We start from the raw sequence: 24,005 nt of genomic DNA, 5'->3' as shown, positions 1-24,005 counted from the left end.
GAAGCGCAGACCCTGGCCTGGAGCTGCCATACCTCAGAACCTGGAATGTGAGAGCCTGGCTCGGCTGCCTGCAGAGCAACAGTCCCCGTTTCCATCGTCCACCGCCCCTGGTCTCCACACAGGTGCATCATCAAGCACTTGGAGGGGCTGGTGGTCCAGTATGATCTGACCGTGCGCGACAGTGATGGCAGCGTGGTCCAGTTCCTGTACGGGGAGGACGGCCTGGATATCCCCAAGACGCAGTTCCTGCAGCCCAAGCAGTTCCCCTTCCTTGCCAGCAACTACGAGGTAGTAGGCCCGGCCCCAGTGGTGGGGCCTCGGGCTGCATGGCGGGCCTCGCACCCTGAGCTTTGCCACGCGGTGAGGGCGGCTATTGCAAGGCAGGGTGGGGAAAGGTTATAAAGCACCGTTCAATGCTTTGAAGTGCTTGACGTTTTCATACCCGCTCTGGGACCTTCGTCACAAGATGGCAGAGAGCATGCGTGCCTCTGGCACAGCAGCTGCCATCCGGGGCCACTTGCCAGGTGCTGGGCCCTAAGCTGCAGTGTGCCGTGAACACTGTCCGCTTTTATCCGCACCATGGCCTGGGGGTGTAGGTGTTCTTCTGTCCCTTGTGCAGCCGAGGCCACGGGTAGCGGAGCGTGAGAACCAGCTGGCGTGCGGCAGAGCCTATGTTTGCACGCAAGCCTAGCTGACACCCAGGCTGGGGGGGTTGCATACAGTACCTTACCGCCTCAGAAATGCCCATCCCCAGCGACTGAGTGGTCACCCCATTTTGCAGTCCAGTGCCGAAGCCGTCATGACTGTGGCCAGGCAGCAGATGGCAGAGTTGAAGGTCATGGTCCGGCGCTGGCTCCTTCCCATCCTGGCGCCTGTCCCAAAGCTTTGGCCTTCACTTCCTCTCCTAGTTTCTCCCTAGAAACCCCCCCACCTGGCTTCTGGAGCGAGGGTAGAAGTGGGTCCTGGCCCTGGTCAGCAGTGGGTGCTCAGCCCCACTGAGGGGCATCATGAGGACCCCACACAGACCATTGTGGTCCTGTGAAGTTGTGTGATGTGGATCTCGTATGTGTGTTTTTGTTTAGGTGATAATGAAATCGAAGCATCTCCAGGAGGTTTTATCCAGAGCAGATCCCCAGAAAGCTCTCCGTCACTTCAGAGCCGTCAAAAAATGGCAAAGCAAGCATCCCAACACCCTGCTGAGAAAAGGCGCCTTCTTGAGTTATTCACAGAAAATTCAAGCATCTGTGAAAGCCTTGAACCTTGAGGGTGGGAACCAGAATGGTCGCAGCCTTGGGACTCACCAGGTGACTTGGGGGTGATTGTGTCCTCAGTGTGTGGAGCATATAGGCCTCAGTCAGGGGTTGACAAAACAGGGTAGTTTCCTAATAGTGGGTGTCATAGTATAATCTGGCTGTATTCGCTGTTAGGAAACAAAATGAAACAAATTCCTCAAATAGGAATTTAAGGAGGGCACTTCACAAGGGTGTGGGCGGGGTTTGGGGAAACTGACTGGGGCTGGTAACCTGGGTCCTCAGCTACCCCAGGTGGGCAGAAATAGGGAGAGCGCCTGCCAGGAATGGAGAGGGTGGCTGTAGGGTGGGATGAGGTGGGCAGTAGGGAGGTACAGCCTATTCAGAGTTTTCTTAGAGAGGGCAGGGGATAAATGCCCAGCTTCACTGTTCTCCCATCTTTCCCTCTGCTGCTGGGGTGTCCCAGTCAGCAAACCAAGCTGGCAGCCAGGAGGCAGGGAGAACATTTTGAAGCAGTTGCTGTGGGATAGCCTTGGGGCATCGAGTGTGTGAAAGCCCAGATGAGGGACAGACAGGTCCTGGTTGGCCTAGGAATGTCTTGGCTTTGCCTTTCACCCTAACATTATCAATGATAGTTCCCCATTCTACTCAAAAAGAATGCCAGTTTGGATGCTAACTTTCACGGTCATCCGGTCACCCTGCCTGTGTTTGAATGGCCAGGATAAAGAGCTCAGAGAGTCATGGTCAGGCAGCACGTGCTGGGAAGACCCCAGTCCTCAGTGTTGAGACGGATTTCTCATTGCCGTCTGGTTCTGTCTCCTTCCCCTGTTCCTGTTTGGAGCCCATGCCTGTGATCGTCCTTATCCTGCTGGATATCCCAGGGAGACAAGCCCATTCCTGGTTTCCTCCCATGTGGCTGAGGCCTGTACTTCCTTTCAGATCTTGAAGATGTGGAGTGAGTTAGATGAGCAGAGTCGGAGAAAATACCAGAAGAAGGCAGCTCCTTGTCCAGACCCCAGTCTGGCTGTCTGGCGCCCAGACATCTACTTTGCATCAGTATCAGAAACATTTGAAAAGAAGATGGATGACTACAGCGTTGAGTGGGCATCTCAAGCAGAGAAGAGTTATCAGAAATCAGAGCTTTCTCTTGACAGGTAATGATGTTGACTTGTTACAGGGCATGTGCAGAGGGAGAATCTGCCTCCCGGGCCCTTCCTTACCCACTCCAGAAGGGAGGGCAGCCTCCTGGGTTTGAGCCTCCAGCAGGAGGGAGGGAAGTAAAACAGAAAGGGAACCTTGCAGGCCCAAAGGGCTCCAGGATGGGAAGCAAGAAGGTAGGAGTGGATACGCCACCTGGCCCAAGACAGGAAAATGCTGTGCCACATGGGAGCTTGCAGAAATGACCTCTCTCTCAAGCTCGGTGTGGTGGTCACGACTAACTGAGAGGCAGGGAGTCTGCTCCCCATTCAGCAGCTTCTCACTGTGACCCAGGGCAAATCATTCACAACCCCGTGACACCATGGCTCAGCCTTTCCTGAGGGGTTCATGTGAGGATTCCGGTGTTCCTCTGAGCTTTGGATTCTGAAGTCTTAAGCAAGAAGGACCACATGCAGTCCTCAACTTGGACTTGTTCACCAATAAACAAAAAGTAGGAAAATCCTGTGGTCTGCGTGGGTGGGAAGCCAGCCATGTACTAGCACCAAGCCACACTGGATTAAAACATCACAAGTGCCCCCAAGGAAGGCATGCTCTAGGGTTTGAATTGGAGCAGTCCCCTAGTCCAGGGATCTCACTCAGCTCACTAAGCCTGGCCTGCGGAGCTGGAAGACCTCCAAAGTATGGGCCCAGCCTGGCCGCTCGTCCTGCACCCCATGAGACTCATAGGGTCCAGGAGGGGGACTGCAGATGAAAGGCGGGAATCAGTCAAGGCAAATGTGTGAGTGGAGGAACCAGAGGGGAGGAAGACACTCTTATCTTTGCCCCTTAACATGGTTTCCTCTAGTCAGGCTTCAGAGAGGCCCAGATAGAATAAATCATGCTGGGATCTCACAGAAGCTGGCAGGGCTTTCCCTGTAACCAAGACCTTGATGCCCCGCCCCCTTCACCTGGCTCCCTGCAGCTCCGGGCACTGGCCACTGACCCTCAGAAGGACCGCTGGTGCTGCAGCAGGAGTGGGGAGAGGTCAGCTCTGGGGAGCATCCCTTGGGTTCGCAGGGCCGAGGTGGGGAGCCAGTTCTGCTCAGTCACTCTCACAGGGGACCTCTTAACAAGCAGCAAGCTCGGGGCGAAGTGCCATGTGCTGTACAATGCAGTGCTCCTGTGGCTGTTTCAAAAGAGCCAGCTTTCACAGGAAGAACAGTTCGTAGATCACAAAGCTGCATAGTGTGCACGTTTCCCAGGGGGCCTGCAGCTGTTTGCAACAATTAAGAAAACAGACACCTCCCCTTTCCTCCCTGACCCGTATCCCCATAATTGCTTAGTGAGCCTCTTTCTAGTTTGCACGGTGGGAGGCACGGTGGGAGCTGGGGAAAGAAGAATTAACAGAGGAAAACATGAATAGCAGGCTCAGAAATTCTCACTGCCCGGGGGGCTCACGGTGGTTGGTGCAGAGCAGGTGCGTGCCGTCCTCAGGGCAGATATGCATAGCCTGCGCGGGGACATCTAGAGCTTCAGTCCCCCAGCTGGGATCTGTACTGTGTCATTTAGGTCATCCCAGGGTCAGTAGTGGGATTTTAAGGATTAGCAGGATTTGCTTAGGAAAAACAAGCCCAGAAAGAAGGAGAGTTCATAGCGCCTTGCACCCTGGTCTTGGGTGGCGTTAACAGCTCCTGACAGACAGACAGGTGGTGTCTGCACTCCTAACCCATGCCACCCCCCTCCCCTGCCCCATTTCAGGTTGAGGACCCTGCTGCAGCTGAAGTGGCAGCGCTCGCTGTGTGACCCGGGTGAGGCCGTGGGCCTGCTGGCCGCCCAGAGCATTGGGGAGCCCTCCACGCAGATGACCCTGAACACTTTCCACTTTGCGGGCAGAGGCGAGATGAACGTCACCCTGGGCATTCCGAGGTGCGAGGCTGCAGGGGTGCATAGGGTGGTGGGGTCTGTCCTAAGCCCACTCCTGGAGCGGAAGTCATTTAATGACAGGGAGAGAGAGAGGGTGGAAGGGAGAGAAACAGGCATCTCGTCAAAAATGGGGATTAGGGTCAGACTTCCTGGAGCCCAGCTGGTTTCTCTGGCTGGATCTGTGCCCAGGCCTGTTAGAATCTCTGTGTATCCCTCTGCCAACTGTTGTATCAGCTACCTGGGATGTTTGTGAAGTCACACTCCTTCGGTCAGGACTCAGGAACAGAGGTTATGAACAAGCCCCATGCACTAGGTAGCCCAGTTCCGGGGGCACAATTCATCTAGACTGTGGCCCACAGTGGTCCTTCTGGTAACTGTGCTCACCTACAGCAGCATGATGGCCACTGGGCAAGAGGAAGGCGTGGGAGACCCACCTACATTCAGCACCTGGCTCTTCCACTTTCTAGCAGAGAGACAGCTTCCCTACCCTAAGGTCCTCAATCTGTGGAAGGCAGGAGGCCAGAGCCCACCATGCAGGTGGGCCGTGCAGGCTGACAGAGCTCACAGGCAAGGCCAAGAGCATCATGGTGCCTGCACCTGGGAGGAGCACTGCAGGTGCTAGTTACCCATCCCTGCATCTCTCGCTCTATAAGTTCTTAGCTTCCCGTGTGGGCCCAGCATGGCTGACAGGAAACAAGAGTAACACGAGCTTGTCCTAAACTGACGTGCATGGGGCCAGAGCTGGGACTCTCTGATCCAGCATATTTCCTTGCAAGATCCCCAGGCTTCTCAGACCCCAGAAGAGCTCAGACATCTTGAGAAGAAAGGCCTTGCACAAATAGGGAATCCAGGCACCTTTTGTGATGAAATGTGCCCTTGTTCTGTGACAGGTTGAGGGAGATCCTCATGGTGGCGAGTGCCAACATCAAGACGCCCATGATGAGCGTGCCCGTGTTCAACACCAAGAAAGCCCTGAAGAGAGTGAAAAGCCTGAAGAAGCAGCTCACCAGAGTGTGCTTAGGGGAGGTAACTGTCTCTGGGACCCAGCTGGCCCCGTGGTGGAGGCACTTGCCTGCTTCATCTGTGAAGAATAGAATTTGCTGACTGTTCAGGCTCCGTGTTCAGACTCCCATGAATGAGGGAGTTTTCTCTGCCAGGTGCCGAGCAGGGTAAATAATCATCAGCTCTGCAGCATTATCGAGTGCCTTAAAAATGCTCCTGCTGTAGCTAACCAGCCCCGCCAGAGCCCGCTGCCTGCAGACTTAGGCCATCTCTGCCAGTGACCTACCAGCTGTGGGCCCCTGTCCCCTGAGGAGTCACAGTGGCAGAGCTCAGTGGGGTTTCTCCGGGGGCTGGGAGTTTGGCCCGTGGCCCCTGCTCCTATTCCTTTAAACCCTTGAGTTCCTAAAACCCACTTGTCCTGCACAGTCCCCTGGGACTCAGGCAAGCTGGGTTCTCTGTCCGTCTGGTTCAAGGTGTTGGAGAAAATTGATGTCCAGGAGTCGTTCTGTGTTGGAGACAAACAGGACAAGTTTCAGGTGTACCGGCTGCGGTTTCAGTTCCTGCCACATGCGTACTACCAGCAGGAGAAGTGCCTGAGACCCGAGGACATCCTGCACTTCGTGGAAACAAGGTGAGGACTCTGGCTGCATTTATGGCCTGGCTTCGTCCGGGGCCTTGAGTGCTCTGGGCCACAGGCCTCCTGGAGATTGGGTGCATTTGTCTAAATGGGTCGTTCAAGGGCAGTGTTGGGGGAAACAGCAGGTCCTGCAGCCCAGATTGGAGACCTCCCTCCGGATCTGGCTTGAGGGTGTGACTACACTCACCACACGCCACTCCCTGAGACATTTCTTCGCTCTGGTTGACGAGGCTTGTCTTTTCAGGTTTGGAGGCTTTAAGATGTGGAAGGACATGTACCGGAAGAAAAAGGGAGCCCCAGGGGCACAGCGGTGCTGCTGTGAGGGTGGACCAGCTCCTGGGGGTGATCTTTGGCAAAACATTCCAGGCCGCTTTGTGTGGTTCCGAATACGTTTATATTCTATTTCATAACAGGCAGTATGCTGACGGTGTGTTGCTTTTAAACCCTAATTCTATACCTGGGGCTCCCGGGAACTTCTTCCAGAGAAACTCTGGTTCCCTTCTGGTAGGAAGAATGAACGTCCTTCTCTCAAGTGCACGTTCCTGCTGGGTATTTGAAAAGCACAGGCTACCATGCGGAGTACACAGGGTAGGGTACTGGCCGTGCTGGGGCTGGGGTGAGCCAGGAAGAGCCAGGGAAGCACTTCCACCTCATCAGCTGACCCTAGATCATGCTGCAGACTTAGAGGCTGCAGGGCCCAGCAGGGAGCAGGCCAGTGAAGCAGGCCAGGAGGACCCCGGCACACTGGAGAGTGCAGAACCTGCCTTGCAGACAGGAGTGTGAGTCAAGGGGGCCAGATCTTCTGATCCAAAAAGAAGGAAGCCTCTCTCCCCCTCTCCCGTTGTTTTCTGTCTTTGGCGATTTGGTCGCTTACTTTTGCTTTTATAAATGAGAAAAGTCTCCTAATTTTTAAATACCAGCAACTAATTCGTCCATTTTCAGAAACTTGGTAAGGCCCAGACAGATCCCATCTGTCAGCAGGATTCCGTCACAGGCCATCAACCACTGCCTCTAATCTAGACCAGCACTTGGGCCTTCCCGGAGCCTCCCTGAAATGGAGACCCACCGGGGCAGCATAGAGTCAGAGTGCACTGCGTCCACTCACTCCACCAACCTTCGCTGAGTGATGCGTGTTCACAGATGAGTCACAGGTGCAACGTGGCCAGGAGACAGCAAGCGCTTTGCCCTTGGCCCTCTTCTTCCTCTTGCCTGGAGATGTGAGCTGGCTTTAGGCCAGCCCTCTGAACATGCGGCGGTCAGGATGGTGGATGTTATGGCAGGTGAGCCTGCATGGAAACCCGTCCCCTTGGAAAGGGGCCCCAGCCAGGCATCTCCTGCCCCAGTTTACGTGAGTCTGGGTGAAGTCATTGCTGGCTGGGGTTTGGGGAACACGTGCACTGCCATCCGCCTGGGTGGAGAAGGTTCCTTTTACCAGGCAGACCCAGTGCTCTCGTGATGCTGGGCCATGTCGCAGGAGACGCGTCTCCAGCCTGCCGGCTCATTAATTAACGTGGAGGAGCATAGCTCCCAAGAGCGCCGCATGTTTGTGCCGTCTAGGCGGCCCTTTTCTGAGAAATGGGACTTAGGATCACATGGCCTCCCGAGAATTACCCAGAACGGGCGGAGTTGGATGGTCTGCCCCGTTTCTCTCCATCTAGGGCTTTCGCCTGCCAGGCAGGTAGGTCCGCGTGAGGCGTGTACCAGGCTGTGCTTAGAGTTCTTTTTACTTACGTTATCTCAGGGATTTGAAAAATCCATCACTTAAAAAAAAAAAAAAATGTTAATGAGGAACAGCCCTGGCTTCTTCCCAGAAGTGAAGTACTTTTTCAGCCCTGGGAGTTTGTATTTCCTGGTGCACTTGAGAAGCTGTGATAAACAAAGCCACCGGCGCGGTAGGTCTTGTGGAGCTACTCTGCAACTCCAGCACAAGAGAAGGAGCAGTGCGTGAGCAGGGTGTGGTTTGGACCATCCAGGACAGCCTTGGGCGGCACAGCGGCCACACTAAGGCCTTTCACAGACCACAAGGAAATGTCAGTGCGCTCCCAAGAGTGACAACCCCCCACCTTCCTTCTTCCCGTCCCTCCCCCCACCTCCTTCACTTCCTTTTCTCTTTTCTCCCCTTCCCTTTTCTTGTCCCAGCAATAGATCATGAGACTCTTGACAGTAGATTGGAGAAGAAAACAAAAACAAAAAAAACACAGAGGCACATCCCTAGATGGAGAATCATGTCTTGATGGTTCTCTAAGTATTTGTACCAGCATCTGTCACTTGGGATGTTAATGTCTGTCCTCTGGACGGGGGGCCCTGGCTGGTGAAGTAGAAGGAGCACCCAGCTAGGAGTCGGGTGGTAAGTTCTGGCCTCCTGTCCCTGGCCATGAGATGGTGGCGGTGTGCAGTTACAGCTCCTTCGCAAGCAGCAGGCGGGGCTGTTGCCAGGCACTCTTGGAGACAGCCAGGGGTCATATTCTCTGTTTGCAATTATTTATGTGGGATGGGAGGTTTCCTTGCAGCCTATCCCTCCTGTTCCCTTTCGGTTGCCACATTCTGACAAACAGCTAGACCTGCACAGAGCGGCCACTGTGGGCCTTTGGCTCCCTTGCTCTTGGCAGAATCACAGAAGGGCAAAGTGTTTGCGCCCTCAGGAGGATTCTGGCACACTGGTAACCTGTCTGCCACTTACTACTGGTCAGGGTTCATTCTGCTTCCTCACCTTCTGTCGTGTTCTCCCACAGTTTTGTTCACTGAAAGAAGCAGGCCAGGCAGAAGGGATTCCCAGTGAGGGGGGTGAGGGGAGGTCTCCTTGGGGACTTCCTCTGCACTCAGATCCAGGCTTGGGGGTTGGGTGCAGCTCCAGCAGGTGGAGAAGTGGCTGGGGAAATTGCTGGCAGAGGATGCACTGGGGGTGGTGGGAACAGATGGCTATGTGGGGGTGGGAGCCAATTGTGGAAGGCAGGGGGCAAGGAGACTTGGAGGGGTGACACAGCCGGCCACAAAGCTGCTGGCCTGGAGTCTCTGGGGAGTCAGAGTAGCAGCCTCGAAGCAGTGGGAGGAAATGAGCAGCTCCTGTTGTGGGGAGGGAGGCAGCAGGCCTGGGCCTTCCCCATCCCTGTCTGTCCCGTTTCCTCTCCTCATTGTGCAATAGGCTCAGGTTGGGATAGGAATGTCCCACTATACAGATGAGATCAAGACCTTTCTCCCCAGTCTCTGGCTGAATGCAGATTTGAACCGGAGCCTGGCCTTCTAGAAACTTCTCTTTTGCCCCCTCTTCTCGGTTGGATTGTGTCTTCTCAAGTCAAGCCTGGCCTTCCCTCGTCTAGGCCCCTTGTCCCCATCCCCAGCACTCGGTGACCAGGCTCTTCCCTGGATTGGAGGGCCAGGAGACTTTTTTCTGCCAAAGGTGGAAACCTCAGCAAAATCATGCACAACTTTCAAAAGTTAAAATATATATATATAAAATGAGGAGGAAGAACAGTTGTCTTTCTGTTAATAAGCCAAACAGTAAATATTTGACCTGCCTACTTAAATTAAGACTGCACTTCTGTATTTTCTGTATTTTCATCCTTGAATTACTCCCAGGGCACATGATACACACATTATAGGCACTGAGACAGTACAGGCTGGCTGGCTGGCTGGCTAAGGGACCTGATACTTAATATAATTAAAAGCAATCCATTTTGGCATGCTGTTCTGGCCTGAAGAAGAAGACAGGCGAGAGATTATGTGAAAAAAGAAGCAGGGGGTGGGGGGCGGGTTGAGGCCTTAAGGGAGCTTAAAAATAGAAAAGTCAGAAGGAAGAGGGGAGAGGCCAAGAAAGGCCCCCCTAGGCCCTGCTATATGCTGGTTCCTTTAAATTGGTTTGGTTCCAACCTGTCAACATGATTTATGGCCACAAAATAAGTCCTCATTGCCTTCAAAACTCTGATAAACTCTTGCACATCTTAGTTTTCCCATCAAATTGCCAAGTCTCCCGCCCCAAGGAGACAGAGGTATCAGGCCTAAGCTGTACCGCTTTCTGGAGAAAGAGGTATCAGGCCTAAGCTGTACCGCTTTCTGGAGAAAGTGGGAACAGGCCGGGGAACAGTCCTGGCCCTGGCCCAGATCCCTAGTCCTGCCATAGAGTCTGCTGTCCTCATCAGACACCGGCCCCAGCCATGCTAGCACCTTCCACTTACGGACCACCCACTTGGCCAGGCCTATGACCCTTCTCAGACAGGGGTCAGGTCTAAGCCTTCAAACAAGACTGCACAGCACAGATTCCTACACACATTTTACAGATGAGGGACTTCAAGCTCCGGCGACTGTCAGGCTGAAAGGCACACACTCGAGGGGTGGCAGGACGTGTGTTCTGACCAGGCCTGATGGGCTGTGGAGCAGTGTTTTCTCTGACGTGCTCTCTGCCCTTCAGCAGCAGCAGGAGGGGGGAGAGTAAGCCGAGAGGAGACGCTGTATCTCTGTCTCACATGTAAATCCCTGGTGTGGCCTTAGATGGCTGTGAGACCCTCGGACAGAACTTCCTACCCCTGCAAGGAGGGGTACTGAATGGGCCCGCATGGGTTTCTTCTCCTTTTAGGTTCTTTAAAATTCTGATGGAATCCCTCAGAAAGAAGAATAATAAAGCCTCCGCTTTCAGAAGCGTTAACACTCGGAGAGCCACGCAGCGGGATCTCGACAACGCTGGGGAGTCAGAGAGGAGTCGGGTGAGTGAGTCCCCAGCACAGGGGAGGGTCCCAGGCCTGGGAAGCCCATAGGGAGGCCACTGCCTTCGTCTTCTCTCCTGGGAAGACTCTGGGGTTATTTTCAGCACTCCTCAAACCCCTTCCTGGTTTCCGTTCCTCTTTCCACGTACTGTTTCATTTATCTGCTGTGCTGACAGAGCCGCAGTGGGGGCCGGTCTGATTGGCCTTAGGTGAGGGCCCAGGGTCATCCATCTGGGTATTCTCAGGGGCCCCTCTGTAAGTGATTTTTATCCTGAGGATAGGCTCAAAGTGTCGGTACCCACTGGGCTTTTGAATTCTTTTCCTGGTTTCATGGGCTCTGCCTTTAACTTCCCTGGACCAGGTAAAGTGGGGCCCACAGAGTAGTGGCAGGGAAGTTGGGCTACAGGAATAAAAAAGGAAGGAGCCAGAGAGAAGCCACTGGAGGCAGAACAGTGCAGGGCTGGTGATACATCATCTGCCAGGAGCCCCTGGGGCGGGGTGGGGCAGGTTCCCCAGCATCACCTGAGCCCACAGCAGCTTTCGCTACATGGCAGAGGCTGTGCCACTGCAGCCAGCCTGGCTTGTGGGGATGAGGCCCTCCAAGAAGACTCAGTGCTGCCCCTGCCTTGCTCTGTTATCTCAGCCGTGTGAGCTCCTGTCTCTGGCCTTTCTCCTCACACCTACAATGAGGGACTGGCCGAGAACAGAGAGAATGCTCCGTCTCTGGCCCAGCAGGTCTCCCAGTTGGGTAACCAGAGCACAGAGGGGCATGGATGGTCTTTGAAAGCCTGCGTAGTCTATCCTTGATTGGATTATTTGTTCTTTGGGTGTTGCGTTTCATAAGCTCTTTATAGATTTTTGGATACTAGCCCTTTATCTGATATGTCGTTTGCAAATATCTTCTCCCATTTTGTCAGTTGTCTTTTGGTTTTGTTGCTCAGTCTATCCTTAAGGCACCCAGAAGACTATGAGAAATTAGCCAAGGTCAGAAGGTATAAATGTCTGGTTTTTAAAATACTCAATAGTCCGCCAAGCCAGTCCTCTATCTTCATCTCCACTTGCAACAAAAATACTTGGAACAATATTTTATAATTTATTCTTGTAATGACTTAGAAAGCCTTGTTACTTTTCTGACATCATTTTTAAATGCAGGATTTTGCAAGCAGTACATGTGAAAACGATGCTTAAAGAGAAGGAGGCAGGGAGTATAGGGCCAGCCCAGAGCAGGGACTGAATGGATGAGTTGGCCAGGAGGAAGGGTGGGTAGAGGAGTGGTTGAGAGGGCGGCAGGTGGGGGTAAAGTGAATGGATGGCGAGATATGCAGGCAGGTGGGTGGCTGGGTGGATGAGTGAGCAGAAAAGAAGATGGATGGGTAGGTGGTTGGATTCACCAGGCACTGGGTATTGGAGCCCATCTTTTCCCTCCTTGTCCCCAAACCCCAGGGAGAACAGGAAGGCGATGAGGAAGAGGAGGGCCCCATTGTGGATGCTGAAGCTGAGGAGGGAGACGCCGATGCTTCTGATGCCAAACGCAAGGAGAAGCAAGAAGAGGAGGTGAGGGGACTGGCCAGGGTGAAGGGGCTGTGGGCACATCCCTCCTCTGTCACACCTGCCGGATAATCGCTTGCCACATAAGGCCCCACTTCAGTTATCATGCTGGAACCCAATACAAACCTTGAAGCAAATCTGGCCTGCCCAGCACGTCTCCACGGAGAAGATAAAGTTCACAGGATAGGAACTGGGTGAGGGCATCCCAGGGCTGCCCTTTGGCTCCGGATTGAGTCAGAGACCAGAAGCTTTTGCAAGGAGAAGTCAGGCTGCCTCTTGTTTTTCTAATGAAAATATACGAAAACCAGTCTTGTGGGGGCGCCTCAGTGGCTCAGTTGGTTAAGCTTCGACTCTTGGTTTCAGCTCAGGGGGCAATGTGCTGGACTTCCTCTCCCTCCCTCTGCTCCTCTGCCTGCTTGCATTGGTACTTGCTGTTCTCTCTCTCTCTCTCTCTCTCAAACAAATAAATCTTAAAAAAAAAAAAAAAAAAACCGACCTCATGACTGCTCCTAGGACCGAGGGCAGTTTAGAGGGGCTGAGGAAGTTGACGGGCGAGAGAGCGAGCTCGAGGAGGGTGGAAGGTGGTGGGAGTTGGGACTGTCCTTCCCCGACATTGGCAGGGGAGGGACAGGACAGAGAAGGCAGCCCAGGCCGGTGGAGTAGAGACATGGGTGTGGCCAAATAAGGCCTTTGCAGGGGTGCTTGTTCTGCAGGCAAAGTCTGGACAGATGCAGGACCCTGTGACACAGACTGTGCCCTGTACCCTGCCAGGTCGATTATGAGAGCGAGGAAGAGGAGGTCGAGGAGGATAATGATGATGAGGACGTGCGGGAGGAAGGGCACATCTCTGCGAACGGTGCTCACGAGGCCCAGGAGCAGGATGAAGAGGTGGGCTCAGGCCCCGAGGAGGACTCGCCTGCTTCCACCTCCCTCAGCCGGCCCCGGAAATCTGCCCACCGCAGGGAGCCCCAGGGAGCCGAGGCTGTGGAGCGCCGGGTGCGGGCCGTGCGTGAGGCCCACTCGTTCATAGAGGACTACGAGTATGACACCGAGGAGAGCCTGTGGTGCCAGGTTGGTGCTGTGCGCGACCCTGGCAGAGCCCCGACGAGGGGCCTGCTGCCCAGCTCCTCCCCAAGCCTGCCGGGGGTCATGTGGGGGCCCCACATCACCGTCCCTCCACCTTTGACTCAAATCCCCTATGGGCCGGTTCCCTCAGTCTTCTAGAACGGTGTGTATATGTGAGTCTGGTGGTCCAGGCCCTGTGGGTACTTGTAAACACCTACCGTCCTTCCATCTTCAGCACTACCAGTTAGTGTACAGAGCTGTGGAGGCCGGCAGGAGTGCACTAGCTCCTCACACCCACGGCCTCTGGAAGCCGACTTCTGGGCTCTCTGAAAGGCTGGCTGGTTAGAATGCCTACACAGCCACACACGCACTGATGTTTTTGTTCTCCGCTTTGATCCAGTCCAGTGGTTCGCAAATGGAAAGGTAGATAAAAGTCGCTGAGCGGGTTCCCCACACAAGACAGTTGTGACGCTTTGTGGTGGTGATCAAAAGGCTCTTGAGGGTGCTGTTGAGCAGATAACGATTTTCAGCAGCAGTTATGAAGGTGTGACCTTTATCTGGGTGACTGCAGATGGCTGCACCGCGTGGTCCATCTGCCACCCAGTGTTGGCATGTGCCGACCCAGCCTCCCCAAGGTATTGGCTGAGCAGGCTTTGAAGGTGTCAGCTTCTGCTGACTGGGGAACCAGTTGGGGGGCCTCTGCCTCCTTCTCGGGGCTAAGGCTGGCCTCCTCCCCTGACACAAACCGCCCCCCTCTTGCAGGTGACAGTGAAGCTCCCTCTGATGAAGATTAACTTTGACATGAGCTCCCTGGTAATGTCCCTGGCCCAGAGTGCTGTCGTCTACGCAACCAAGGGCATCACAAGGTGTCTCCTGAATGAAACCACCAACAAGAAGAACGAGAAGGAGCTTGTGTTAAACACAGAAGGAATCAATCTGCCAGAGCTGTTCAAGTACTCGGAGGTACCTGTCCCCTCTCCATATGTTTGCTGGCTGAGAACGAGGTCCGCACGCTCTCTCAGAGCCTGGCCACTGGGGGGTGAGGCCCCAGCCACTGTCCCCAGGCCCTCTTCTTGGGATCCACCGTGTGCATGAGCCTCGTTGGGACTTGTAGTATAGAAACCTGTTTAACGTTATCTAACCTAAGGTTTCTCAAATCACTGTGGCTGTACATTTTTTTCCTTGAAATTAAAACTTCCCCAAAGTCGATTTGTTAGAAATAGTTGCTAAGTGACTGGCTGGGAGCTGCTCCTTTCATCTGGCAAAGGAGGCTCTAGGAGCAGAGGTGGCCCAGACCAGCTGCCCAGTATGTTTTATCCTCCCTGCTGTTCCTGCTTTATTCTCCCACTTCACTGCGTCTCTCAGAACCTTTTGAGATGCTCTCAACCCCTGGGCACAAGAGTTTCCCCAGAGAATACTGAGGTGCTGGGACCCCTGTAGCCTACTCTCCCAGGTCTACACCCAGCTGACAAAGCTCTTCCTTCCTGGAGCACTGTTCCCACAACAGCTGCCTTGCAAAGGCCCCTGCTGCCCCTGAGACGGGCAGAGTGGGCTCGTGCCTCCTGGGAGTCAGCCCCCAACAGGGTGAACTCTGTCGTGATCGTGGGGTTTGTTTAAACAAGACTAAGGTCTCCACCAGGTCCAGGATCACCTGCCATGTTTCGGGGCCCCTCGGGGCCCCCAGCATAGCTTAGCTGGAGCCTCAAGCCCCTCGACAGAGCCCGGCTTTCCCCCACGGAGCTGCCTGACTGCTGCCCCTCGTGCCCTGGAGAGGGATTTCAGTGTCTGCTGGAGAAATTCCCTCATATACCAAAGGAAGTCTAAACCCTAGGAAACACATCTGTCTATTATATAAACAAGGAAATATCTTTCTTCCTGTTTACCTGAAGTGGGTACCAAATTATCTCTGGGCTGTGGTGGTGACAGCGAGACAAATCTTGGGGCCTGGCCACCCATACCTCTGCCTGCACTGTCCCCCTTCACTAATCCCGGGACACCGCTCAATCATCTCGTCGTCAGCTGTGGTTAACTACCAGACAAGGAGTGAGCTTGGTCAGAGTGGGTCATGCCAATGGAAGGGAGCAGAAGGCCAGGCCCTCCCAGACAGCCGCACCTTCTTACCTAGGTTCTGGACTTGCGCCGCCTCTATTCCAATGACATCCATGCAATGGCCAGCACCTATGGCATTGAGGCTGCACTGCGGGTGATCGAGAAGGAGATCAGGGATGTGTTTGCTGTGTATGGTAAGACGGGCCATGGGGAGTGCTAAGAAGGTCCCGGTGTGGCGGGCCAGCTCTGTAGGAAGCCAAAATGTAGGTGCAGTGAGTATGTAGCCTGTGAGAGACCCTGACAGTGACCTGGGAGAACAGGTTTCAGTCCCGTCACTGAGGGCTTCCCCCCCTACCACTGCCATCCCCTCAACCTCTCATCTGGCCTCTGAGGAAGCTCTTGCCTGATGACGTGGTCCCAACCTGCCTTCAAGGTTTGCGCTCCCGAGTGAAACAATGCTGTTAGGTTCTCCATGTCCTGCAAGTCTAAAGTCTGTGTCCTGGGCTAGTGGTTAAAGGCGGAGAGTGGGCTGCACCGATAGTGGCCAGGGCTGAGGGGGGGACTGCCCTGCCGAGGTTGGGGGCTAAGTAGCCGACTGAATAGTAGGTGACCGAGCTGGAAGTGGAGCCCAGGGGGTCTGACATCTGAGCCTGTGCGCTGGCTCATGTCAGGTGACGCTGTCCCAACTGTTCCCCTGTCATTGCATAATCCTTCCGCTGTTGCTGCCAATGTTGACAGGCATTGCCGTGGATCCCCGCCATCTTTCCCTGGTCGCTGATTATATGTGCTTCGAGGGCGTTTACAAGCCATTGAATCGCTTTGGGATCCGTTCAAACTCCTCCCCTCTGCAGCAGATGACGTTTGAAACCAGCTTCCAGTTCCTGAAGCAGGCCACCTTGATGGGTCAGTGCATGGACAGGTGCCCTGGGCTTTCCCTCTCCTAAGTCTGCTCTGGGCCCCGTTCTACGTGCCTTTCACACAAGTGAGATCTCGGAATCTCACTGGGGAAGCAGCTGGGGAGGGTGGGCAGTAGATGGGAAAGCTACCTCTGCCCTTTTGAAGGAAGGGGAGAAGGGCCTTCCTCTCTGCAAAGTAGTGCTACCTCATGTAACCGCATCGGCCTCTAGAACTCAGGGCCTCCTGCTGGTCTCTGAGATGCCCCGTCTGTCTCCTTACCTACCCCAACTTCTCCGTCAACCACCTAACAAGAGCTCTTATGTCTCCCAGGATCGCACGATGAGCTGAGGTCCCCTTCTGCCTGCCTTGTGGTCGGGAAAGTCGTCAGGGGCGGGACAGGCCTGTTTGAGCTCAAGCAGCCCCTGAGATAGTGGCTGCCACGTACCATCTGCGCGGCCTGGAGGACAGCCAGGAGGACGTGGGGGAGGGCCCAGCCTGCCCGTCCCCTGAGAGGCCTGGGAAAGCAGAATCCAAGGTGGTTCAGAGTGGCTCTGCAGGGCACAGCAGCGACGCTGGGCATCTGTGAAAGCAGCTGGCCTCTGGGCTGGACCAGCTTCAACTAGACAGTGGCAGCGTTCCTTGGCCTTCCCTGTCTTGGGATATGAGCAAGATTCACCGAATCCTGAGTTCCTCTCAGGTGGCCAGCCCTTTCCCTGTGGGGCACTGAAGCAGGGAGGTGATGTCCTGTAGCTGTGGGCCGCTGGTGACTGCAGGCAGGACTCCTGGGTGCAGGAGCTCTCGGGAGGGAACCTGGAGCCGTGGCCCCATGGCGTCTTCCTCCCAGCTACGCCAGTTCCTGGGGTAAGTGTTCCCACAGAGTCTCTGCCCAGGACTCTTTGCCCAGGCCCAGCCCGTGCCTCAACCCACCCAACTTCTGTGCCTGGTGCAGGACCCCAGCCGCTCAGCCCCACGTGTGGAGCCCTAAGTCACCAGTCGGGCTGTTGAACAAATTGCCTGGCTTATCTTTCGTGGCTCTGCTGTCGGCATTGTGGCCGCAACTCTGTCTGCAGGCCCTGCAGCCTCTGGGCCGTCCAGCCTCCCTTGACCTCTGGCGCCACAGCAGGGGACCCTGGCATGAACAGAAAATCAGAGGACTTGTACAAACGCTTTGTAAAACCAGAGTCCATTTCTATTTTTGTCTAATGTTATTCCCACTCAGGCTGAGTAATAAACATCACTGGAACTAGCTATTGGGAGGGGGAAAAAAGAAACTAAAAAGACTTCAGTTTTTGTTTTTTTTCCCTTGGTTTGTGGTTTCTCCATTTCTGATTTGAGAGCCCAGGACTGTGATTTCTCAGTACAGCCGTGTCTTGGGTCCCTTCTGTTCCTGTCAGAGGATGAGGGGGAGAGCTCACCCCTGCAGCCTCCGCCTGTGACCCCCACCAGACCCTGCTTCATCCCCTTTCCTGAGTCAGCTTCTTTCCCCGTGGCCAGGAGAGTAGAAGCCAGTGGCAAGGTCCCCCATGTGTGTTGGGTGGGAAGGGAGGCCTTGCTTGGGGAGAATGACCACGCTGCTCCCTCCAGACACGTGACTGGTCCACACAAGGCCTCCTGTGTCCACACTGGGGAAAGCAGCAGCAACAGCTGACTAGGTCTTGGGTACAGAAGAGTAGGCACAGCTTCTGAGGGGCCCAGAAAGAAGGGTCACAGAGGAATCCCGTGCCACAGGTTAAGCTGTGTGTGCTTGGGGTAGTGGGCCAATTTATGGCTCTGTAACTTCCACTCCCACTAGAATTGTGGGAGAGGGTTCCTCAGGAGATCATAAGATAGCCCGCCGGACAAAGGAACACATGGTTGCTTGGCCCCCATGGTTCGGCATAAGTGGGTAAGTTCCTTGGCTCGGCTGCATTTGGACGTGGCAGGTACGAAGGGGAAGGAGCAAGGCTGGAGCGGAAACGGTGTGGACACTGGACACTGAAGTTAGATTCTTGACCTGTATTGGGAGGTGAGGCGATGACCCCCTGCCCTTCTACCTGATCCATCCGTGTGTTTCCCAGCACCTCTGTTTTCCATGTGTTTCTGCCCCAGGATATACGTGCTTTGTAAGCAGGCATTGCAGAGCTTGCTGGTCACGGCAGGCCAGGATTCTGCGAGCTCCCCTTCTGCCATCACATGCTCTCCTCACTGGGTCTATCTTAGCGTCCTTGGGGGCTCTGGGCTGTTTCAGATGGCGTGTTCTTTAGAATATGCTGAGCACTGTAAATGCTTTGGAAAGCACCACAAATAGGTCCAAGCCAAATCTGATGAAGAGGGTAGATCAGGTGCATAATAATTTTTTAATCAAAGTAGAACAGGGAGTGACTGTCGGGTGGGGTTCACAGACTTCATGGTGGCTGCAAGTTTCTTCAGAGCCCTGTGGTGCCAGGCCCAGCCACTGTTCTTGAGTGTCCTCCCCACGTCACCCCTTTGTGTGTCAACGACCTCCCTACTTGCTTGCTTTATAACTTCGCTTCTTTTTAATCTTTCTCTTTTGGGTTCTCATAAGAAACTACCGGCATTCCCGCAAGAACCCTCCTTTGTGAGGTTTCAACATTTTCTATCTGAACCAGGAAGAACAGAGTGGGGGGTGAAGCGCTTTGTCCAGTTAACTTTCCTGTCTCTCCACTGTCCTCGGTCCCAGATAGATGTACAAAACCTAAGCAGGTTCCTCCCTGGCCCTGTCAAGGCTCTTTCAGTCCACAACTCTGATAAAGCACTTCTGTGAAAGGTTGGCTTCTTACTGTGTGCCCCTCTTCTCTAGGCTGTGCATGATTTTGTCTTTTTAATTTTGGTGAAATGACATAAAATGCACTCTCTTAACTATTAAATCTGTAATTCAGTGGCATTAAGTAGTTATGTTATTATATAAACTGGACCATCATCCATCCACAGAGCCCTTCGTCTTACAAAACTGAATCTGTGTCACCATCAAACACCAACTCCCCCCATTCCTCTGGTGACCACTTGCCCCTGGCAGGCCCCCATTCCTCCTGCTGTCTCCACATTTGACTCCTACCTCTGTTAAGTGAAAAGAATATTTGCTCTTTTGTGATTGGCTTATTTTGCTTGACATAATGTCGACGTTCCTCAGTATTGTGTGTGTCAGAATTTCCTTCCTGTTTAAGGCTGAATAACATTCCACTGTGTGTCTGTTTTGTTCATCCACCCATCCGTCGATGGACACTTGGGTTGCTTCTGTCTTTGGGCTCTTGTGAACAATGCTGCCGTGAACACGGATGGACAGATCTCTTGGAGACCCTGCTTCCGGTTCCTTGGGGTTTAGACCCAGAAGTGGAATTGTTGGATCATTGGCTGTGGAAGTTCTATTTTTCATGTTTTGAGAAGCTGCTGTGCTATTTCCTATAGCATCCGTACCATTTTACATTCCCACCAACAGCACACAAGGGTTCCGATTTCTCCATCCCCTTGTCAATATTTGTCCTTTTCTCTTTTGTGCTATATGGCAGATGTAGTGATTCACTTAGATCGTGTCTTAATCAGATGCTGGGGCGCTTGGGGGGTCTGTACCTATGCAGGCTTAGGAACCACTTAAGTAGCATCTTTCTGTTGCTTGCCAATCTAAAACCTTTGAGTTGATGATTGAATGGGGGGCTGTAGGAGTCTAGAAAATGCTCCTGAAATAGGCAAGACTGGTTCTAAAAGACTGGTGGTGTGACAGTCCTACAGACTTCTGAGCGGGGTGGCCGGGGACTGCAGGGTGGGGAGGGCAGTCACTGCCTGTGCTCAAGGCCGTGCAGTTCAGCTGATGGGATTGCTGGTCCCCCATGGGCCTCCCAGCCCTTCTGCCATTTTCTCTCCTGCCTTGTTTACACAGGGCTCTTCAACTGCAACCACCAAAGTGGCTACGGTCAAAAATGGTTTAATTCCTACACCATCAAGCCCCTTTTTGCCAACATCCACTTAAAACAGAGGTTTTCAATTCTGCACATTGGATCCGCCTGGAAACCTTTTTATTTTGATGTTTTTGTTTTTGTTTTAAAGATTTTATTAATTTTAGAGAATGAAAGAGAGAGACAGCACGCATGAGAAGGGGGAGAGTCAGAGGGAGAAGCAGACTCCCCTTTGAGCAGGGAGCCTGACGTGGGACTCAATCCTGGAACTCCAGGATCATGACCCGAGCCAAAAGCAGTCGCCCAACCAACCGAGCCACCCAGGCCCCTGGAAACCTTTTTAAAAAACTGATTCCAGGGCGCCTGGGTGGTTCAGTGGTTAAAGCCTCTGCCTTCGGCTCAGGTCATGATCTCAGGGTCCTGGGATCAAGTCCCACATCGGCTTCTCTGCTCAGCGGGGAGCCTGCCTCCTCCTCCTGTCTCTCTCTCTGCCTGCCTCTGCCTACTTGTGATCTGTCAAATTAAAAAAAAAAAAAAAATCTTTAAAAAATAAAAATAAAAATAAAAAACTTATTCCAAAACATAACCAAAGAGGTAAAGGATTTGTACTCAAAGAACTACAGAACATTCATGAAAGAAATTGAAGAAGATACAAAAAAGATGGAAAAGCATTCCATGCTCATGGATTGAAAGAATAAACATTGTTAAAATGTCTATACTACCTAGAGCAGTCTATACTTTCAATGCTATCCCAATCAAAATTCCACTGGCATTTTTCAAAGTGCTGGAACAAACAATCCTAAAATTTGTATGGAACCAGAAGAGACCCCGAATTGCTAAGGAAATGTTGACAAGGAAAAACAAAACTGGGGGCATCATGTTGCCTGGTTTCAAGCTTTACTACAAAGGTGTGATCACCAAGACAGCCTGGTACTGGCACAAAAACAGACACATAGACCAGTGGAACAGAATAGAGAGCCCAGGTATGGACCTGCAACTCTATGGTCAACTAATCTTTGACAAAGCAGGAAAAAATATACAGTGGATAAAAGACAGTTTTCAATAAATGGTGCTGGGAAAATTGGACAGCTATGTATAGAAGAATGAAACTTGACTATTCTCTTACACCATACACAAAGATAAACTCGAAATGGATAAAAGACCTCAACATGAGGCAGGAATCTATCAAAATCCTAGAGGAGAATATAGGCAGTAACCTCTTCGACATCAGCCACAATAACTTCTTTCAAGACATGTCTCCAAAGGCAAAGGAAACAAAAGTGAAAATGAACTTTTGGGACTTCATCAAGATCAAAAGCTTCTGCACAGCAAAGGGAACAGTCAACAAAATGAAGAGGCAACCCACAGAAAGGGAGAAGATATTCACAAATGACACTACAGAAAGGGCTAATATCCAAGATATATAAAGAACTCCTCAAACTCAACACTCAAAAAACAGATAACCACGTCAAAAAATGGGCAGAAGACATGAACAGACACTTCTCCAAGAAGGCATACAAATGGCTAACTGACACATGAAAAAAATGTTCATCATCATTAGCCATCAGGGAGATTCAAATCAAAACCACATTGAGATACCATCTTATACCAGTTAGAATGGCCAAAATTAACAACACAGTAAATAACATGTGTTGGAGAGGATGTGGAGAAAGGGGAACCCTCTCACACTGTTGGTGGGAATGCAAGTTGATGCAGCCATTTTGGAAAACAGTATGGAGATTCCTTAAGAAATTAAAAATAGAGCTACCCTATGACCCTGCAATTAATTGCGTTACTGGGTAATTACCAGAAAGATACAGAGGTGGTGAACAGAAGGGCCATCTGTACCCCAATGTTCATAGCAGCAATGGCCATAGTCGCCAAACTGTGGAAAGAGTCTAGTTGCCCTTCAACAGATGAATGGGTAAAGATATGGTGCATATATACAAGGGAGTATTATGCTTCCAACAGAAAGGATGAATACCCAACTTTTGTATCAACATGGACGGGACTGGAAGAGATTATGCTGAGTGAGATAAGTCAAGCAGAGCGAGTCAGTTACCATATGGTTTCACTTACTTATGAAGCATAAGGAATGACACGGAGGACATGGGGAGGTGGAGAGGAGAAGTGAGTTGGGGAAGTCGGAGGGGGAGATGAACCATGAGAGACTGTGGACTCTGAGAAACAAACTGAGGGTTTTGGAGTGGAGGGGGGTATTATGGAGGGCACATATTGCATGGAGCACTGGGTGTGGTGCATAAACAATGAATCTTGGAACAATGAAAAAATAAACAAAAAACCGATCCCAGGGCACTGTCCCAGAGATTCTGATTTAACGAATCTGGGGTGTGGCCTGCTACAGAAGGTGATAGAAGATCTCCGGAAGAGTCTAATGTGGGGAGCCTGGGTGGCTCAGCGGGTTAAGCCTCTGCCTTTGGCTCAGGTCATGATCTCAGGGTCCTGGGATCGAGCCCCGCTCGGGCTCTCTGCTCAGTGGGGAACCTGCTTCTCCCACTCTGCCTGCCTCTTGCCTGCTTGTGCTCTGTCAAATAAATAAATAAAATCTTAAAAAAAAAAAAAAAAGTCTAACGTGCAGCAGATCAAGAACAACTGACTTAGAATAAGCCCTAAATTGTGCAGATCACTACTTGCCTTCTGTCTCCAGGATGATTTCGCAAGAGTGAGTCATTGGGACCCAGTTTCCCCAGTAAGATCTTAAGATCTGCTCTCTGCCCTCAGAAAGCAGGAGAGTGTGTGCGCGTGTGTGGCCAAGTTGTTATGTGGCCATGGGTGATAGATGTCTGCAACTATTGAAGATCAAAGGTCGTCCCAATCTGCTCTGCCTGGGGCTTAGCAGAGAAAGGTGGAGCTTCCGGGCACACACAGGAAGTCTGCAGCTGGGCATACGCCCCCAGCACGTGGAGGAGGCTGCTTTTCCAGCGGAAGCTCCTGCCTGCAGTGCGCCCCGGGGCGGGCAGAGGGGACACTGGAGGGCTTCCTGAAGCCCTTCCGTGAGGACTGCCCCTCCAGCTCTAAGCAGCACTGCCTCCCCATTCTGTGAGCAGTAATCAGGGAGCTCCCTGCGGCCCAGAACCCCCTACAGCTTGGGTCTGTTCACAGGCCCAGGGAAAGGCCAGAACCTGGTTACAGGGAACAGGGCTGAGCTCCTCAGCTCCCCTTGGCTGTTCATGTGACTCCTCTTGAGCAACTCTAGGAACCAAGGGCTTTGGACTCAGGAGCCCGGAAGGCACATGCCAACCTAAGTATCCTGACTGTGCCCCTCCTTCCCCAGCCTGCACCCTCTGGAACTTGATGCCCACAGCACCCTGCTCGCAAAGATGGAGGAAACACACTGGCCCTGCCCTCACAGAGCCCACAGCCTAGTGCCCCAACAGACAAGCCAGCGGGACACAGCCTCACTGTGACCTGGCCAAAGGTTGAACCCACCAGGTGACATGCGCCCCCATACACCCCACCAGTCCGGGTAAGACCGTGGTCCCCCCAGCTGGCTATAGCAGTGGTTTGGGGAGACGACAGAGTGGGGAGGAAAGGGAAGAGCATGGAAAGGCATGACACTGAGAATCAGGAGTGCAGTCATCATTACCCCCCATCATGGGCCCAACCCCCCCCCCCCCGCTCCCCCCTCCCCCCCCCCCCCCCAGTATAGGAGAGTCCACTGTGTGGGTCAAGCCCAGTGCTGCTTGCCCTAGATCTTTCCTTGCAAGTTGCCGTCAGCCTTGCTCAGGAGGTCGGCTGGCCCTGCCGGATGCTGCTTTCCGGACTGGCCGCCCAGTAGTGGGCGACAGGTGACAGTATCAGACACCACAAGCCTCAGTAGGACCACAATAAAAACTCCCTCACCCATGATCTCGCCTGGAAACTTGAAGTCCTACATGAGTCAACCAGG

At 53.0% G+C, this 24,005-nt stretch overlaps 1 protein-coding gene across 1 annotated transcript in view; it reads left to right on the top strand.

The window, feature by feature from the left end:
• Nucleotides 1-17,465, top strand: part of LOC111148018 (RNA polymerase I subunit A) — a 76,286-nt gene extending 58,821 nt beyond the window's left edge. The window contains exons 22-34 of the mRNA XM_022504357.1: nt 123-288; nt 1,083-1,304; nt 2,190-2,404; nt 4,146-4,313; nt 5,201-5,336; nt 5,786-5,943; nt 10,520-10,646; nt 12,090-12,200; nt 12,966-13,265; nt 14,022-14,222; nt 15,385-15,502; nt 16,047-16,211; nt 16,536-17,465. Of these exons, the coding sequence (XP_022360065.1) occupies nt 123-288; nt 1,083-1,304; nt 2,190-2,404; nt 4,146-4,313; nt 5,201-5,336; nt 5,786-5,943; nt 10,520-10,646; nt 12,090-12,200; nt 12,966-13,265; nt 14,022-14,222; nt 15,385-15,502; nt 16,047-16,211; nt 16,536-16,636 (2,188 nt within the window). The 3' untranslated portion in view covers nt 16,637-17,465. The remainder of the gene's footprint in view (nt 1-122; nt 289-1,082; nt 1,305-2,189; nt 2,405-4,145; nt 4,314-5,200; nt 5,337-5,785; nt 5,944-10,519; nt 10,647-12,089; nt 12,201-12,965; nt 13,266-14,021; nt 14,223-15,384; nt 15,503-16,046; nt 16,212-16,535) is intronic.
• The last annotated feature ends 6,540 nt before the right edge of the window (nt 17,466-24,005 follow it).

This window comes from Enhydra lutris, unplaced genomic scaffold (genome assembly GCF_002288905.1).
Source record: "Enhydra lutris kenyoni isolate GAN:26980312 unplaced genomic scaffold, ASM228890v2 scaffoldscaffold18, whole genome shotgun sequence".
NCBI classification, from domain to species: Eukaryota; Metazoa; Chordata; class Mammalia; order Carnivora; family Mustelidae; genus Enhydra; species Enhydra lutris.
Note: the sequence above shows the minus strand (reverse complement) of the source record. Positions and strands in the feature narration are given on the sequence as shown.